Here is a 20444-nt window from a genome sequence, read left to right as displayed (position 1 = left end):
GTCCATAGCACCTCTCAATACTGCCAATGCCATTACTCTAATAAGAATAAAATAAAATATATACAGTGTCCACTTGATAAGCCATAATTCCAAACCAGGAAGACTAAAATTCATCTATTAAACTGAGGTGCTGCTCATTACATTTATTTTTGTTGAAGCATTATGCTCACAGAAGGATGCAGCTGATTTTTCATGACAGAATACTCAGCAAAGGCCAGGAGATTGTTCTGGCCTCGCAAAAGCCTTAAGATAAACTCTAAAAATGAGAGTACTATATAAAGCTCAAGCTCATTCTCAGGATCTCCAGAATCAAACTCTCAAATGCACTGACATTTAACATGGTCTTCCATGTGAAAAAGCACTGCGCAAGGGAGTGAAAGAAAAAAAAGAATCCAAGGCTAATGTTTAAAATAAAACCAATTTATTTCACTTCTAGCCCAACAGTACACATCACAAAGTAGCATTTATATCCTGTGTTTTAGTGGTTGGTTTCAGCTAAGTTAGATACAATGCGGTGATTTCTTTTGAGAAAAGCATGAATCACTATGCCTACAATTTTCTTGGGTTTGGATGATGGTTTTAGCTCCCTCCAAAATAGCCTGAAATGACCAGCCTTTTTACTAATGCTTTCTAATGGTTCTTTTCTTACAAATTAATTCATGCATCTAAATCCTTCAAAAATAGATAAGCCACTAATCACTTGCAGACTTGATAATGTATCCTAAGTAGACCGCAATGCATAGAGCATGCAATAAGGCTGCCAAAAAAAAAGAGGAAAAAGGAGTTTGAAGGAAAAATAAAGCTCACTCCTTCCACCTAGTAGCAGGAGATTTGACTCTGCATTTATTATGTAGGATAACATGCTCACTGATTTCAATGAATAGTCTACCACAGAAATGAGATAAATGGGGCTGCATCTATACAGGATGCCTTTTTCCTAACGTTTCAGGCACAGGAGCAAATTAAAGGTTACTTTTTTTTTTGCATTGGTACAAGGTTTGTTGTCAACATTTAGCAGAAGTAAAAAAGAAAAGAATAAGGGAGGTGGGAAAGAGCAGGTTAACACTTAACCAGCTATTGTCAGCGATAATTCATTCAAAAGTGGAGGTTATAGCACACAAGAAATAAATTTTATTGCAAGATCACAACAAGGAAAAGAAGAAAAGTGCTTTCTTGCATGCCTATATAAAAAATACTATAAAATGATAAATTTAATTAATTTTTCATGTGTTGAAGAAAACCAAAGTGCCACAAACAAGAAAAACAAGACAGAAATACGCGATGCCAATCACCACATTATACAGTAACATTTTATATTGCTTCCATTTTATGATTTTAAATATTAAGTTACTTTTTATTTTGTTCCAGATGGAATCATGTGCCTGCTTCTTAACTAAGTGCACGCTCTAAAAATTTAGTTCAGTATGAATGCTGGGAGTTTCCTCTCTGCTTTCTTTAGATAATACATTTGTGCCCAACTTTCGGAGGGAGGTAAGTTAGTTACACCAAGGGCAATCTCAACATTTATTCAAGTTACGGAATGAAAAATGCATTGTTACCATGGCAACTGGTAAATCACATTCTATCTGCAATGAGATGCAAGGCATCTTGAATAAACACTCATCCGCACACTTGTGTGTCCTCCTCCGCGCAGAATGGTTCCTTTGCAGAGGAACATGCGCAAGAGTGTGGCATAGCCCAGATTTGACTGTCTTTTCTGCAAAAAGTTGACAGAAGTAATCCAAAATGTTATTTTTGCATGGGGTGATTTAACCAGATCTATCATTAGAATACGAAGAAATACTGAAAAAAAGATCAAACACTGAACATTTTGCTAGGATTCACCTCAATCATGACCATGAAACCTTACAAATGACAGAGTGTACCTCTCAAACTTGCTTTGTACACCGTCATCAGAAGACCATTCATGACAGCACTAGGAAAAAAAAAGTCTTTCTGACAGGGCGAAGAGCTGCCAGACGTGCAGCAGCACATCACACTGAGGCAGCTGGAGCTGTTACCGCCTCCAGCCATCTGCCCCACCCTTCTGATGGATGTTGCCACCCTCAGAACAAGGACATCTGATATATCCTTGAATCAACCCTGAACCACGCTGCTGCATGTCTTGCCGGGCTCCAATATTAGCAGTTAACATACAACCTCTCCCTGAGACGGCCTCCCCTCCTCTCCGCTCTTAATGAAGAAAACTCTCTTCAGAACAAACCATATTGTTCTACTGCCAGTCCCATCCATAAAGTGTCAAATATCCATCAGTCGCTGGGCTTGGACTGTAATTCCCTGTTGCTCTTATCTAGCTCTTCCTCTCCAGCCACTACCATACCCACACAAGGCTCCTTTCCCATCCTTTTCATTCACTACAAGGAGCAGCATCAACACCACATTCCCAAGTAATCTCCCTTGAATCACTCCCTTTCTCCTCTCTCAAAATATCTCCTCCTTCTTGGCCTCCTGAGCAACCCAAATTGGTGTTATCTATTGGAAGAAATAGCAAGTCACACTGTGATGCCACTTGCCAGCTTCTGATATCACACTGTGTGCGCAGTGGTTTCTTCAGCCACCAAGGGCTGTCTTTTGGGGTGCAAATGTCCACTGACACGTATCTTCTCCTGATCCCATTCTCTCCCTCACATCACATCCCGTTACCATCAGACAGCATAGTACAGACTACTCAGACACTGCCAACACCTATGATGTCACCCAAGAAATGTCAAAACTCTTCTTGTGTATCTCTGATCCTGACCTCCCTTCCTCTATTTCTGGCTTAAATTCCTTCCTGACCTTCACAGCTTTATCCAAGTTATATAGCTTTATACAGGTTTATATTCTTTTTGTGTATAAGCTTGAGATCTCATCTAACCAAGTTCTTTCTTCTTACTCAGGAAATTATTTTTATGTCATATGTCTCAGAAACTTCCCCTGTCTCCTAAGTCCTTCCAGTAATGACTTCTTAAACCTGTTTACTTTGTCATTGCTGGGCTTTTCCTACCCACTTGGTTGGTCATTTGCTATTTGATCTGAACTTTGACAGGTAAGGAGATGCCGTGGGTGAAGACAAGACACGCTCTGGAATTCATCAGCTGTCACAGAGCATTTGAGTAAAGGAAAGACAAAATGAGATATGTGAACAAATGACCAGGTCTTAACTCCCTAATAGAACCCTGCGGAGAGGGTTACAATATCCAAGTACTCCAGGGAAATAACTAATGATCCTTTCTTCAGTTCAGTCATATTTCAAGAAGCAATTGCCTGAGTTACTAAGTGCTTGAGACTGCCTTAGTAATTGCAATGATTTATTTTATGCATCATCATAACTACAGCACTAGGTCAGGAGGACTTGTGCGTTGTGGATACCTTGAATTTTAACACAGGCATTGGAGGATTAGGAGATTGCAATCAGAAATACCGGAACCACGATTATTTGACTGGAGGGAAAAAAAAAGACAAAGTCTTTAAAATTCCAGGTATCTAAAACTTTAAGATTCTGTTAGATTTTTAATAAAATGAATGATATTTTCAGGTGATCCTAAGCAGATTTTCCTCTTCTCCCTTAAAATGCAAGTGATCAGAATCTAATGATCCTGAAGATCTCTGTTAGAATTTTTCCCAGTGTAAGTAATGAATGTGCAGTTAACAGTGTCGCTACCCACTCAGTGAAGATAAAAATCCTGTTGTCTCTGTCTTACACCTCTGACTGTTCCAGAGGAAACTCTCCCTGGGCAAAGCGTGTTTCTTCATCTACTCTTAGTCTGTGCTGGTGCAGTGGCTGCCTGTTAATAACCAGCAAAGAGAGGGACAAGACCTGAGGCTCACGAGCATTTATTTGACGTAAGGAGTATACACTTTACACACAGCTACTCACCCGACCTACCAAAACAACGCTGTGCCAAAGGAAGTTTTGTGGGGACACACATCCATGATGCAGGATACATTTGTGCAGCAACAAAATGGTTTGATTAGCAGCTTCTCAGGCATCCCATCCTCCTGACATTATTTCAACTCCATTCCCCAGTCACCTTTCCTTTTAGCTATGCGAGACTTCACTGGCACAGGACATTTTTGGGAAACGATAATTTAAAGTGCTGTCATCACCAGAACTTTCAGGCTATTGGAAGATCTGGAAGACAATTCGCCTCCACCCCCATAAACTTCAAAATGTTCCCCCATGATAACTGAACTAAAAGCACTGCTAACCTTTAGTACTGCTTTTTTCCAATTACTGTGTTTGAAGGTTAGCAACACGGAAAATACTAAACTAACCTAGTTTTCAAGGTCAAAATAAAAAATGCAGCAATGATAGTCCACAGTAACTTTCACTCACTTGGTATTCAGGAAGCATTCTTTCTGAATATCAGATCACAAAATCATTGCCAATTCATCAGATTTTAAGCTTTAGCTTATTAAAAATTAGACTATGCCAAAAATAAAATGCAGGGTTTTAGTTGATCTGATTAAGATGCTTCTGTACAGCGTGATCTAAGCCTCTAACTATCTGTATCTCTATATTATCTCAATTATTTCAATATAAGCAAATTCATAACAACACATTTTGATGGAAAACATTCATATACTAAAAAGTGGTAAAGCAATGGAAGTCAAAAGATGAACGTCAAGATGCTAAAAATGAAGATGTTTCTCTGCATTGTGTGTGCCAGGAAAGCAAGAGCTCACACAAGATTTGGCAGTGATTTCCAATGATGAAGCAACTCTTCGAGGCTTTCATTTTCATAAAAGCCCTAGCCTGTTTAGAGCTAGCTCCTAGCTCCTTGCCCTTAGTAATGCAATACAGATAAAGATCATTAAGTATATTGTCTAAGGTAGGAAAGTGAAGAGGTTTTGCTGTAGCAAGCACTTCACATTTGCATGGCAACTCAGAAGGAAAAAAAAAAGTAAAAAGGATTGGAACAAATTATTTGTTATAAAAGCAAAAGTGAGACGGGCATATTGATACGACACGTTGTGCTGCATTAGCAAAATTGCCCAAACGAAGAATCCCCAGAATGGGAAGTATTAGATCTTAATCAACAGGATTTTTTTCAAGCAGGCTGAACACCCAACCGTTTGACGCAGATCTTTTCCATGCACGAGAGCACTGGGATACCGGAAACTGCAGTATTAATGAATTAGAAGGAAATTGCAAATGCCTATGATTTTATAGTTAATTTTCACATTACAACGGTCAAGCAACATTTACAGCTTGTTGACATTTCTGCTGGAGTGCTAACCTTTATTCCTTCTTACTGCAGGTAAGACATGAATTTCTACCATAATTAAACGAGTAAATTGCTTTTTTTTTTAACTGTTTCTATTCTTAGAGGTTCCATAATACATAATGAACATCACACAAATTAAACACTAATAGCATTACAGAACAACAGTTATCTGCATGATTGACTGTGTAGCTTTTGTCTAATACAAATATTTACTATTTACATGTCACTGCAATGAAAACAGTATGTGTCAATTGATTAATCAGTAAATAGTAGAGAGAGTTTAAGTGCATTGCTACAGCAGCTGAAAAGGAAAATGATGTAGTGGAACTGTAGCCATTTTCCCTGCGTAGTACAAAACTAAATTTTGCACCAGGGGAGAAATAGTTCTATCTGTAGGTATACGTATGTGTGTCTGTGTGACAACTGAGGGTGGGAGAGTGAGAACAGACGACTTACAGGGAGCATACGGCCACCCTGCGCAAGAACAGAGCAACTCTGTTCCATGGAAGGCTGCAGATCCCACACAAATTAGCACAGATACCCACAGCTCTGTTGTAAAATTGGAACATATTCCTTCAGTTTCTGAGTAGGTTCCTACAAAGAAATGTATAAAAGAAAATGAGAGAAACACTTTTAGACATCTCCTGAAATGAAGGCTATAGTTGTTCCTCTGAAAAATAAAAAATTAATAAAGGCCACCTATAAGAAAGTACCTGATTTGGGGGTCCCACATTAAAAATCTGTCACCTGAAGCAATCTGTTCAGACCTTAAAAGAAAAGCTGCTTCAACCTGTCTATAGTATCCTCCAGCAATCCCGCGCACCTTAACTACTCAAACCCCGCCTCAGTGCGGGAGAGCATCCCGAGAGCCTACGTTCACAATGCTCCGGAATGTAGGAAGCAGCGCTTCCACGTACAAATGAGGATCTGAAACACAGAGACATTCGGTCATCAGCCCAAGGTCTCGGGGGAAGCCTGCGCAGGATGGGGAGCTCCCGAGTCCCCATCTGACACCCTGACTCCACCACCCACCCTTCCTCTTCAGGGAGGCAGCGATGGCAACGTGCACCTACAAAGAGTTATCTGCAAGATAACCCAGGGAACAGACAGCCTGCATCTACCACTTTTTCCATCAGCAGGCACTGGATGGAGAGCAGGGGAAAGATGACATTCACAGCCCTGACGTCCCCAAGGTAGGGGCACAGATATTTGTACGGGTCTCAGATGTGATGCCTAAGATTCAGGTTTTGATCTGAAGAACTGAAAAGGAGATTGAAACTTTTCAGAAATTGCTAGATGAAAACCTGATGCAATCTGAAGAGAGGAGGAGGAGAGGAGTGTCAGAACAGATGGGTCACCAGGAGAAAGCAGCTTCTTTACATTACCAGCTGAGACTGTGTGTAAACGACTGCTTATTTCTACGATGTGAGAAAAGGTTCCGTAAGTAGTCCTTGTAAGCTTTGCTTTTAGCAAGGTTTGTAGTCTGTTTAATGAATAAATATGTACAGCACATGGACACATAGGCGTGCATCTCTGCAGAAGGACAACTGGGGGACCATGAGCACCCCAAGTTCCTTGGTGGAGGAGGATTCTGCCATATCCTTGTTGAAATCCTAAGAAAGGCCCCAGATGCAGGATGCCATGACTTGCAATGTGCAGGACTTGATGAGTTCCCAGTGGGGCATTTCCTCTGGAAAATCATGACACCAGTGATAAAGAAGGTAGGACAATCCTTCACCCAGGTTTAATGTACTACTTCTGCCTCTGTGGGGAGTAGTAGTACAGAACTCTTTGCAAAGCGAGTTTTGTTTAGAAGCCACATGCTTATTTTATGCAAGTTCATCAAATCTAGGAAACCAAAAAGAAATCAATATAGCCCAATGATTAGCTCGCTATAGGTACTGTGTACAGACCAACAGATTATTTAGACAGACTGAATCAATGTGTTGAATTCACTGAAAAGATTTGGGTTTCACCCATGAGGAGATAAAGCCAGAGTGCTGGCACACTTTCCAGCCACATACCATCCACACAAGGAAATCCAGGCCTGAATGACTTCGGTTTTAGCCTGAAACCTGAACAACCAGGCTTTGCATGTGAGAACTGAAATCCTGGCCTCTCACTCCAGCCAACTCTGATAAGCGTCTTCTCTCCTGACCACATCAGTTCTCTCTATTAACCTGCTAAATATGGCCAAACAGTAGATTTTGCAAACACTAAATCGACGTAGCTGCTACAGTTGTATCCACATATAAGTTTTAAAGGTTCCTGGGGTGAATAATCCCCTACTTGCAATATCAAAAGTATTTGGCAAAAAGGCCTAAACTGTATTCATTTGACAAATATCGGTGCCTCTAAAAACGGAAGAGACATTGTGATATTGCAACCAAAAGAAAAAGGTGACGCATATTCGCATTATGTGCTTGTCTCCTACTCTACCAAAAGAGCAGGTTCTTCTTTGTTCCTCACAGCACTGGGCTAAGTAGAAATGCTGCTCCTGATAGAGCACACACAGGTCTACTCCCCTCACTTTCCAGGGAAAATGGAGACAAATTAAGGGATGGTGCTCTCAGTTCAGCCACTCCAGGAGAGACAGCAGTGTCAGCCAGGCTGGCGGGGTCAGAGCTGATGCACAGTACAGCCAACAAGGGACGTGAGATGTATGCCTCTGCCTTGATCAAACAAGGCTGTGTAGTTCAGCACCACCCAGTGTTCGGGGCTTCTCCTAGTTCAGAGCTTAGAAATCCATCTAAGGTTTGATCTCCAGCAAGCTGTTAAAGGAAATACCAGCTGCTATTCATGATCTTCCTGAGTTAGGTCATTCTATTATTTTCCAAGTCACCAAATGAGGCTAAAGTACTTTTTCCTGCAACCAGCAATTGCTGCCGCTCCCACATCAGAGCCTTCCCCGCTTGGACGTGCACATTCCAGCCACAGACAAAAAAAGCTGGGAACTGCCTGCCACACGGTATCAGAAAATATATTCGAGGAAGGCCGCAAGGTCATTGCTAATTTCAAACCCTGTTTCATGTTTCCACATGAAACATCTAATTAAAACTTTTCACTGGGTAGTTAAAATGAAATCCATGCATATGCACTTGAGACCTCATTTTCACATGCTGTGAATTAGAATGTAGGAGGTGCTGCACACAGCGGTAGGAACACTAATCGAGGGAGGAGAGGGGAATACCTGCTTTGATTTAGAGGAAGACAGTCAGCAAAAATACCGCTAATCGCCTGGGTCTTCATTCCTTTGCTCTTTGAGCTGCCACACACAACCAGGAAAAATGAATGCAAGTGGCGTATTAACTGCTACCAAATCAGCATTCTCCACAGGTGACCGTGTGTCAAGCACATCTTGCAAAATGCCACCCCCTTCAAGGCTACGGCGCAACGGAAGCATTGGACCCTAAGGGCTATGCCCTGCTTTCACCAAAAAATACCTATTAAAATAGCAGGAGTTGAATTAAGCTTTAAAATGCAGGCACAGTGAGTGACAGAATGGCCATAGCAAAAGGACAACATTTGGAGATTTAAGGGTTGTCTCCCGATCAAAATAAATAAACCCTTGAAAAAAAGAAGCCTGCAAAAAAAATACAAGGTCAAACTGCCCTGCGTTTCTTGCTGTGGAGGAGGCATCAGCAATGTAGGCAGAGATAGACACTTTACAGCTGCCCCTTTTGCAAAAAGCCCTCAGTGAGAATAGACTGACTGTGGTACAGGGGAGGCAGCTGAATGAAGGCAAAATGCTGGCGTGCTCCAGGTGGTCTCCAGAGCCTGCCTGCAGGGACAAATGCCAGCACAGGCCGGTGGCATTTATTCCGGTGAGGTGTTGACACAGGCTGTCAGATCTCTGCAGAAAGCTAGGTTGCTCTGGCAATTGGGGAGGGTTGTGGTGCCAGCACAGCAGCACCTGATATCAAAGGAGGCCTCACTGACTCCAGAGCATCCTGCCACTGGAGCCACATTGGCTTTAGCATAGAGTGCAGATCTTACTACAGAATGTGCTCTAGTGCAGTGTCTACTCCAAACAGGAGCAAAGCTCGACATGTAGAAACCTATCCACCTGTTTAATCACACTAGCCATATATCTCCTGCATAACCGGCCCAAATCTCCACTTCAATGAAATTGAAGATTCTTCCTGAACTTATTCTGGCAGACAGCAGTTAAAAAAACAAAATAAAAAGGAGACCTGAAGCACTGAATCCCTCTCACATAACTCTGATCTCTGGGCAGGTTACCAAATCTCAGACAACTTCCAAAGAGGATGATGAGGTGAACAGCCATCAAGCTGCTAGCTTATCAACAAAGTTTTCCAGTTATCTTGGCTGTTTCTTCTCAGCCAGGTCCACACTGTGAGCCAAAGACAGATGTCCTTGATTGGTCTCAATTCCAAGAAGGAAGTCTAGTAAAATAATGAATGACTTAAAAGATCTGCACCACTGAAAGGTGAAGGACAAAATTACTTCTCCTGAACTTCAAAAACTGTGTGGAATTTCTGACTTAAGTTTGCACAGTACCTATTCAAAGTACTATCAACTTCTCTTCTTAATCTTCCAGAATTTAGATAACAAATTCCCTAACTTCAAATCCAGGCACTTTTGTTATTCAGAGTTGCCAGGACAAATGTAGAAGTAACTGTACAGAAGTAGATGGCAGGATGCATCCACTGTATTATCAGCATAACTGGGAGTTATCAATATCATAAATCAGAAAAATGGAGAAAAAAACATTCAGAACATCATCAAATTTATTGATCATACAAAGAGAGAGACTGAACAGCAAATTTAAAACTGGAAAACATTAGAGTAGATGCCTTGAATTCATAAACTGCCAATTTCCACTTCTCTACAGGGAGAAAACGATAGATTAATTTTATGTAAGCCTTCGGACAGTCTAGAAACAAGCAGGTAAGTGGTTCAGAATCTGGTGAAAAACACAGAAGCAGAGGGCCATGACAACCTGCAGATGAAAGCAGGTTTCTCTGCTTTTTCACATTGATATATGGAGCAGAAGGCAGAACCATGTAGCCATGTTTTCAGCGTTGGTGCTACCAGGAACTGTGTAGTCCCACTGCCCACGAAAACCAGTCCTCTCCCTGCTCTTGGATGCTGACCCCCACTCATCATTCACCCCCTTCTTTGTGCATGTAGGCCTTCACGAAGCCACATGGTGAAACACAGGATCTAGATTAAAATTTTGCCAACCAAAAAAATGCAAGGACATTTAATTTGACCCAGCTCAGTTTCTGGATTTGGTAAGTCACAAGGCTTTGGGGAATACAGGAGGAAGGCTGTGTTTCACTGTCAGCAGCAGAATAGCTCTTGCCAGTGAGGGTCATCCCTGATACCACCTCTCATCCCCACCCCATACCCATATCCTCATACCACAAGGGAAACTGATCCAGTTGGAAAATAGCCCCACAAGAAAGGTGTATTTATTTTATTTTTCAGCTGGATTATTCCCTGTGTCTCCTCACAAAGCAGCACAACATGGGGCAGCCCAGAGATGGGGATAAGCAGTTGGGACAGGGATGCTGTCGATGGCAGAGCCGCAGACCCAGAGACTAGAAAGTGACTGCAACTGCTTGACCTTGCCTCAGCCATGCTCAGGTTTTTAAAAAATATAGCCCCTGGCCCTCAGCAGTTCAAAGTCCAACCCACTTCCAGCTTGCTGGGATCCCCAAACCATGTCTCAAGGATCTCAAAGCAATTCATCAACATTCATTAACCACTGCAGGTTTTATAGCACCCCTTCAAGGTCCTACATGTTTAAGACCCCATTTTATATCTGAGTAAACAAAAGTGCAGAGAAGTGACATCATTTGAAGAAGGTTACATATTAAATAACTGATGGAGTCCAAAATAAAAATTCAATGTTCTGGCTCCCAGGTTTTAGCCTGCTAACACCCCTTTTTACCCCTTTCAGCCCAATAGCTGAGATATTGTCCCATACAAGAATGAGTCACTGTTCCACACCAAAGAAAGCCCAGGATGAAAACTGTGTATGTGGAATTTCCTTCTATACAAAGTAGTTTAATGTTACAGAATAAACCAAAGATGAGCAAATTGGGCTTTCTTTTCTTTTAAATGCTAGGCTGAGCATCTGGAGGAAAGAAAGTATTAGGGGAATATATAACTTGACTCAAAGGAAAAGAGTGAGCTTCACACTTGACATGTTCCTATACTATGCTCACTACACATCATGTAAGCAGAAGCACAACTCCTTTCAAGTGCTTTATTTTTACAGAAAGAAGGACCATATCATCTCACCGCTATTTTACGCTCCTGGCAAGAGGGCATTCTCCTTCAAAACTCTGGCCGCATTAAATAGACTCTACAAAAGGAATAGTAAGTCCTCTTAAAAGTATATAGTAAATAAAAATACTTTTCTTATTATTTAAAGAGGAGTGCTGCAAGAAACTGAAACAAAGCTTTTCCTAGCAGCCAAACGATCCCAGTCCTACATCTGAGCAGGAGGAACCTTATCTCTGGCAAACCTCTTCCATTTCAAAAAGATGCCTGTGTCTGTTCCGCACTGAAAAAATCCTAGGACGTGCAGAAGTCTTCTCTTCTCAGAAGATAAAGAGGCTGGCTTATGAAGAACAGGTGATCACCTGGGGCTGTGCATTAATTTCAGCAGATGAAAGATTGACCGTCTGGAATAGGACACTCTTTCCAGAACATGACAGAACTAGATTCAAGTCCCTGTTCCTCCTGATTCAGACCAGAGACTTGAACTTCATGTTACCTCCACAGCAAGCATGTACGTACCTCTTACTTAACTCTTACTCAACACAGAGCTATAAAGACACAACCTCACAGATAGACTCACTTTTTTCTTAGCTTCTAGTTGAAGACTAAGTCAAAATTGCAAACTGTTGTCTTAGCCTGGTACAGCTCTCTGCTGAAACTGGTGGATCTAAGAGGCAGGAAGGAAAATAGCAAACTTCTGTGCTGACATGCTAAATCCATTCAGTTTCAATGCCTTCAGACATCTGTACCATCTCACGGCTACTCAAGCAACGTAAGTTTCTGCAAAAACTTTCACTGTGCTATAGTTATTATGTCCTCTTGATCCACAGTTCTGCAAGACATGCAGAACAGCTTCCAAAAGCAGTAAAACTGCACTCAAGCTACCCAACAGATCTGTCCCAGCTAGAGCAGAGACAACAAAAGCAGTGACAACGTTTTTTAAAAAGTAAAGCACACATTTCAGTCACTGACTGTATTCAGACGTCATTCAACATCATCGTTTTAAAGAACATTTTTCCACCAGAGCCCTGAGTATTGACCATGAATTCAACAGGACACAAGCGCAAGGCCACAGCTTTGTCAAGCTAACAAAAACAGCAGGTCTGAACATGTCCTGACGATCGTTTTTGTCTCCTTGCAGGTGTCCAGCTGGACAGGTGGGTGCACCCTAAAATAACCTTGATGTGTCATGGCTGGAATTTCCTCAAGAAATTCCTCGGTCGTGAGCAATCTATACAACCCGAGGCTCTAAATCATTAATCTTCTTTTGTAAGCCTTTTAACAGCTTCAGCCCAACCACTAACCTGCTTCAATGAGCAAATCATCTGTCTTCTTAATGAGACCACTGACTACAAAAGTTAGTACCCAGTAAATTAACAAAACTGTTCTTCAGTATCTGCTGTCCTTCTGAAAACATACCTGCCCCTCTACGATACAACTCTTTCATCTTGAACTGGCTAAGCCACAGAATCAATACATTCAAACTGTATGTACTTATATACTTTCAAAGAGTACACAACTCTAATGAATATATACATTAATCTGTAAAGGGATTACAAGATGGATTTAGGAAACATTCCCCTCCCCACTGATGCATGGAAGTACCGGAAGAGCCCCAGCCAGAATATAATTTATATAGTTGAAGAAATTAATTCATAATCTTTAGTTCTCTCATGAACACATTAGAGAATCTTAAATTTCCTTTGAACATTAGTGTCAGTTTGTAAAAAGCTTGTTCAGTTGATCTGACTATGAAAAACGTACTATAAAGAATATTTTCCCCATGTTGCTGAGGTGAAAAGGACTTATACGATTTTGCTAAGACAACAACACTATAAACAGGCGTGATTTTCTTAATCAGTGCAACGCTTCGTTGAAATAATAACTGGAAATACCATACAAACAGTATCACATCTATTACAAAGGTATTATTTAATTGAGCCTGGAGCTGCTTAAAAGGAGTTCCAAAAAAATATGATTTAGTGCAAATATGCCTCAAAATGCATCTCAAATGTATGCTTGAGCAAAAAGAAAAGCTATGAAAAATTACTTCAAATGGCTTTACAAACAGAGCTTGCTTTCTATATCATAATTAATGCTACCGGTAAACAAATTTCTCAAAAAAGCAGGCTCATTTTATAGCTGAATATTTCTATACAGATTTTTCATCTATTTTCTGTCAAAACAATAATTTTAAGGGAATGAAATATTTAAATAACATAAAAATATAAATATCCAGTTTAACATTTCCCTAGGCTTATGAGTGTGATTTGCATGTAATGATAAAATTAGAACTGCAAGCTTGCATAGTTATTTTTACTCTAGCCCACATTTGATATTAAAAATAATTTCTGTGCATTTTATACAACCATTTCATTTTATTTATTGAATCACATTGTACACAGAGAAGAAGCTTACCTGTCTATTTAGAAGTTTATTTATTGCTATTTACTTTCTACTCATTAGCAAAACTGAAGTTTTAGGTAACCTAACACATATGGTAGGTTCAATTAAGAACCTTATTCTAACACATTAGTAAGTGAGAATGGGGAAAAAAACCCACTATAATCTAGTTTTTGTTTTCCTCTACAAGTCTGTGAGCATCATTACAGTAAGAGCACTTTGCAAACATCATCTTCACCAGAGAGGAAGCTGGCACTGTGTGCTGCAGAAGAACAATCCCTGGTTCCAATACACCAGTCTAACCTGGTCACAGCAAGCTTGCAGTGCCAGAAACAGCTCACACATAATAGAGTTTGAGCATAAAACCTTTTAAATTATAGGACTTTTTCAGAACACTTTTTTTATCTAGACCATGAATCTGATAAGAAGTGATAGCATACCAGAAGCTCGAAACAAAAGCAGTATGGACTTTCTGACTTGGGTGCTGAAAGTGTGAAGTAAAAGTGTATGCATATACAAAATCACCATCACAAGACCAAGTGCTGGTCCTGCGCTTGGGTCACAACAACCCCATACAACACTACAGGCTTGGGGCGGAGTGGCTGGAAAGCTGCCCAGCAGAAAAGGACCTGAGGGTGCTGGTCAACAGCCAGCTGAACTTGAGCCAGCAGAGTGCCCAGGTGGCCAAGAAGGCCAACAGCATCCTGGCTTGTATCAGGAATCGTGGGGCCAGCAGGAGTAGCGAGGTGATCGTGCCCCTGTACTCCACACTGGTGAGGCCGCACCTGGAGTACTGTGTTTGGTTTTGGGCCCCTCATTACAAGAAGGACATTGAGGTCCTGGAGCATGTCCAGAGAAGAGCAACAAGGCTGGTGAAGGGTCTGGAGAACAAGTCCTGTTCCCGGCTGAGGGAACTGGGGTTGTTCAGCCTCGAGAAAAGGAGGCGGAGGGGAGACCTTATTGCTCTCTACGACTACCTCAAAGGAGGTTGTAGTGAGGTGGGCGTTGGTGTCTTCTCCCAAGTAACTAGCGATAGGATGAGAGGAAACAGCCTCAGGTTGTGCAGGGGGAGGTTTAGATCGTATACGTGGAAAAATTTCTTCACCGAAAGGGTTGTCAAGCATTGGAACAGACTGCCTGGGGGAGTGGTTGAGGCACCATCCCTGGATGTATTTAAAAGATACATAGATGTGGAGCTTAGGGACACGGTTTAGTGGTGGAACTGACAGTGTTAGGCTAATGGTTGGATGCAATGATCTTGACGGTCCCCTCCAACCTAAACGATTCTATGATTATATATATACCCCAATTTTACACCCTTCAGAATAAATCCAAACTGAAGGAATCCCTTCTCTCTGTTACCATAGTTCCAAACCGAGCTTTCCTCCAGTGAACCACCCAGCTGTCACCTATTTTCCCTCATCCAGACCATTTTTCTGAGAAAAAATAATTATATTTCAACTCCTTCCAAACCAGCGACCCAAACCAATCCATGCTTCATCTGTCCATTGTGGGCCACGGACCACAGCCTCAAACACCACACCTTGAAGAAAACCTTTAGATACTTTGTCTGCCCAAAAACCTCTGGAAGATCGGACTCTTGTGCACCTACAGGTCATCTGCCTTTCCTACATGAGTGACTAAGTTCTGTTCTCAAATTCAGATGAAGATAGTGGCTATTGATTTGAATGACAGGAGGGCTCACCAGTCCTCCTCACAGCCTAGCTCCCCATCATGCTCCACACCTCATTCACTGTATCGGAAAAAAGTCATTGGTGTCACCAGGTACCAAATTCTTCAGTTAGGCGGAGAGCTCTTCCTTCTTCAAAGGAAAGTACAAGAATCAGCAAAGCCAAATCATACTACGTTTGCGTTTGCTGTAACTGCCAGAAAACCCTGTGAGGTTGTACTAAACTGAAGATACCTGCTTTAGAAACACAGTGGGAAGCACCAGAGCTGCCCCAGCTCCATTTCGCATTGCATGCGTGGGACATTGTAGATGTATAGAGGAATTATGCATATGCACAACTCTAACCCTGCATTCAGGTTAGGGCGTTTTGTGCATATTCCTAGAGGAGAACAACCCAGAAGTCTGCTTTAGGCAAAAATTCCCCCTTGGCCATCTTGGAAAGAGCAGCTTTAATTCCAAGCAGGTTACAAAGCCCCCAGCCTCGAACACCCAGCCCTGCAACCCAGCGGCATTGCTGCCGCAAGGTGGGCCGCCAGGAGGCCAGCCCCGCCAGCCATCTCTCTGAGGGCAGGGAGAGGAGCCTGGCAGGGTGTTCAGGCATCTCATTTACTGAATGAACGCCATCCCTTTGAGGATGGCAGATCATCCGTGAAAGTGCAGTTTGAGCTCCCCAGGAGGGAAAGCTGGTGAAAGCTTTAGCACAAGGATACTTGCTGAGAAATGAGAACCTGTTCTCCTGTGGAGAACTGGCAGAGCCGCTCTATTTTACTGCCTACGTTACCCACTACCATATGTTTCTAAGAAAGTAATGTAAGAGTAAACTACGCTTTTAAAAACAAAAGAAAGATGGGCATGGTACACATCATTTTGTAAGGACACCGCACCCTGAACATGTTATTTCTCTGACATTTACAATGAGCACCAAGGGCTGAGCAGTAAGCTGATGCCAATGAATCTGCCATCACTTCTGTAGCAGCAGGATGAGATGGGAAGGTCTGAAAGCCTGCATACAAGCAGTGCTCACTGCAACCCAGCCTGCTGCTTTTCTCTGTGGAGAAGAGAGGGAACAGCTGCCCAGAGCAGCGAACTCTGCCCAGCCAGCCAAATCCTGCCACCGGCACAAGCGCCAGAGTGGCTCTCGGACCACAGGGGAGGAAGGGAGGGAGAGGAAGGGATGGAAGCTCACATCTTCCTGTACGTATGCGACCCACTACCCCCACCACAGAAAAGCGTGGGTTTTTTCCAGTGAAAGTAAATTACCTGAGTCAGCTAAACTGCAAACCCTGCGACAGCCCTCGCCCGTGTTCAGTAACGCCTCCTTGGTGACTATTCCTGCTGAAATCAGTAGACCGGCCGGGGGCTTAGCAAATACACCCGCACACGGGACTGCAAGTTTCTCTTACATCTGGGCGTGGGCTGCCCGGACCCTAGGGAAGAGCCACTTCCCCCCTCACCCTACAACAACCAGCAACGTGCAGAACAGGGCAGGGGGAGCACACCATAACTTCTTACTTCCAGCACTATCTGTAAGACACTCCCTGTCCAGAAATAAAGGGCGTGTGAGGAGTGACCTGTGCTTCCAGCGTCTCTCAGGCGACACTTCTCTTTCCTGCCACCTCCTAGGTCTAAGGGTACATCCTTGCCCAAGAGCAGTAACTGCTGCATTATACTGCTCATTATGGATATAAGCGGCTTGCTCTAGCTCCTGATAAACTGCAGTCACTCATGTCCTAAATAGCAGCAATTGCTAAGTACCATAGTTTTCAAAGGAGAAGAAAAGCTGAGCACTTCTTTCCTTTCCATTTTTGGAACTGTACTGTAATCTGTGCAGCTACAGAACTGCAGCTGACACCACAGCACCCTTTGCAATGACTGGAGTAAGCAGCAAAAAAATCCACTGAATTTTTGGAGTATCAGTCCCAACATTCCCTTCTCCCCTACGCCCACAGCATCTGTAATCTTGCTTCCAAATCCTAAAACACAATTAGAAACCTTCCCTGTCTTAAAATCTTCTTTACTTAAGCACCTAAACTTTTAATTGTGCTTTGCTGATACAGTTTAAAGGTATATGGAATTTCTGCCAGATGTCCATGGTTAGCAGATCTGCTGAAGAACAATTCAATCTCAGGCATGTGAGCCTGGCTAATTACCTTCCTCCCTTGTGCACATCTACTGATACAATTACATATTTAACTACACCAGACTAGACCTTATACACTGCCGAACAGAACAGCATGAAGCTCTGAAATAAGATTTCAACTTTCTCTTTTCCTTTGTGCAGCCTTACTTCAGTAGGAACGAGCTTGCAGATGAGCTGAAAAGTATTTCTTTTCTAAAGCACATGCCTTTTTTCTACTGTCCAGTGAGAAGGAAACGGAATAAATTACATATACATTAGAGCAAAACACATGAGGACTAGGTGGGATTTTTGTTGTTTCTTGCAGTTGTTATCCTGGGCACCTTTAGATGAATATGCAATCAGAATAGAAATCTTCACTAGAAGAACTAGAAAATTAGGATACATTGTGCTATAAGCAGAGCAGTCAAGTTTTAATGCATTTTCAATCCCGTTATTAACATCTGAATAAGTGCTTTCAGAAGCATTAAACAGAATGCTGCTTTCTTCGGCGTCACTTTTGGTTGGAAACACAATTTTTTTAAAGAAACTGCTGAATTCCCTATCCAGACCATTCTTTTTAAATCACACTGGAAAGCTCCAGCCAATACTTGCATCCAAATAGACCAGCCGCAAAGTAATTTTAAGACACTTTAAAGTAAGTATTTGAAGCACTCATATACCTTGTGTGTTATTTAAACACATGCTAAACACCAAATATTTCAGAATCACTAACAACAATTTGGTAGAAAGCATGCTGTTTCCTATGCATGTAAGATACTAATAACAGTAACTGACAGTTAATGACAACATAATAATTTAAGTGTGTTGACAATTATTGAACTGAACGCACTTCAGAGAAATGTAAATGCCAGAGGAGAGCAGCTACAGCTCCATGACTAATGTGTGCCCTGGATTCTGACCATCAGCTTTGCTATTTCAGTTTTGTGACCTAAATCTCCCTCCCCTATCAGAAACAAACAAAAAACCCAAACAAGAAGATTCTTACTTGTTCTGCTTTCTCCGATGGTTTTCTATCCGCCTGCAAAAACTGGCAGTTTTCTCTCGCCAGCTTCTGGACCAGCTCAATCCGTCCGATGTCATCTCTTCCCTGAAGCTTGCACAAAACCCCTGCCTTAAGGGTGGGAGAAAGAGCAAACAGATACTTAAATCCACAATCCCAGGACATGACACTGCCACAAAATTTCAACCTTAAAAGAAATGCATCTGTTTTCTCATATTTGCGGTACTTCAGTGCTGCTTGCTGAACACAAAACAAGTCGCTGCTTCCCGGGAAACAACTGGAGTGGAGCTGAGGCACATCTGAATCTCCAAATGTATCTACTTTGGAGGAACGAAGGCAGGGCTAACTAAATCAGCCACTCCTCTGAGTGTGACTGTCAGATACGCTGTGTTTTATTTGTTCCTGTCAGCCTGTTTCCTGTTACATAAGAGAACAAGAGCAAGAGGTTAAAAACTCATGGGAAAGTTAGCCAGGAACAGCCCTGGAAAAAGAATGAAGTGCAACACAAGGCAGTCCTAAAAATAACAGGCTACAACTCCCGCTGCCCCTGCTCCAACCATTTTTCACGTATGCAAGCCGCAAGAGTTAAAAGACACATTTATTTATTCTGTAAATAACAAATCAGTATCTCCTGATTTTGTTTAGGGAAGAAAATGAGATTCACTTTAAAAACTATGTTAGAGCTATTTTTTTGGCTAATATTTTGCCAGTTATTCAAGCTATGCCAATAGCATTTCGTCAAAACATCCAGCACTGATTGTTTTACAAAAATGCCATATAGATATACATAAAGATGGATTCCTGCTTGCATGCAGGCATACCAGACCCATCATAAAGTCAGCTGATGAGGGCTAAATTGCTGCCTGCAAAGTCTGTGGCTAATATCATTGTTGATGATTTGGTCATGGATATAGCCTCTGCGCAACTGAGACCTGGCTCGATGATACCGCACAGCTTTTATGAGCCCAGATGTTTCCTGACGAGAACAGCATATGCCTTGCGAGGGCCAGGCGTGTGGCATGGCTATGGTATTGCTATGTGACTTGAAAGGCAATCTGCAAATAAACCTTTATCCCCATTTCCTTCACACTTTTCTTTCTACTATTCATCTTGAGCTTAACTGAATCGGTATCTACTCCAAAATTCACAAAACGTCTTGTGAATCAGGACCAAAAGCCAGGGATGCCCAGAGCGCTAGCCTGCGGTGCCGTGCAGGCTCCAGTTCTTTGGCCTTGTGAAACTCCTGCTCATGATAACTGAAGGTGTGAGAGTGTCCACCCAAACCATCCTACAGTCTGCTGGTTTCTCCCAGGAAGGTAGAAATGTGGGTTAAGGTTTCTTCAGCCGAGGAGGAAAACAGATACATTCTCTGAAGAAGTGCTTATGGAAAAAAATAAGTTTCATGATCAAGTCCACAGAGTCATCCCTGCAGAATTTATTTGAAAGAAATTTTTACATGCCTACATTCCTGCAGTCTGGATGAAGGCATCTCCTCACAAACCTGCATCAGGCACTAGTGTTCTGGAGAAGCAAAGAATTTCAGGTACAGCCTGTGCTCTGCGAGTCCCATGTGTAGTCCCCAGCCTCCTGAGGATCCCGGCTTTCCCAGGTAAGGAACCTATGCCCTGGTTTGAAGGTCAGAAATCCACAGAGAAAATGAGGAATTTCAGCGCCTAACATGAAGGTCCTCACATTTTCTATGAGATTAGCTTCTTATCTTCTAAA

General features: G+C 42.1%; 1 protein-coding gene across 1 annotated transcript in view; it reads right to left on the bottom strand.

The window, feature by feature from the left end:
* The window catches only part of RAPGEF5 (Rap guanine nucleotide exchange factor 5), a 166050-nt gene that overhangs the window by 76370 nt on the left and 69236 nt on the right, over positions 1 to 20444 (bottom strand). The window contains exon 9 of the mRNA XM_075419178.1: positions 18705 to 18830. Coding sequence (XP_075275293.1) covers positions 18705 to 18830 — 126 coding nt within the window. The remainder of the gene's footprint in view (positions 1 to 18704; positions 18831 to 20444) is intronic.

Source organism: Opisthocomus hoazin, chromosome 4, assembly GCF_030867145.1.
Source record: "Opisthocomus hoazin isolate bOpiHoa1 chromosome 4, bOpiHoa1.hap1, whole genome shotgun sequence".
Taxonomy (NCBI): domain Eukaryota; kingdom Metazoa; phylum Chordata; class Aves; order Opisthocomiformes; family Opisthocomidae; genus Opisthocomus; species Opisthocomus hoazin.
The sequence above is the reverse complement of the archived record's forward strand: the minus strand, read 5'-3'. Positions and strand labels throughout refer to the sequence as shown.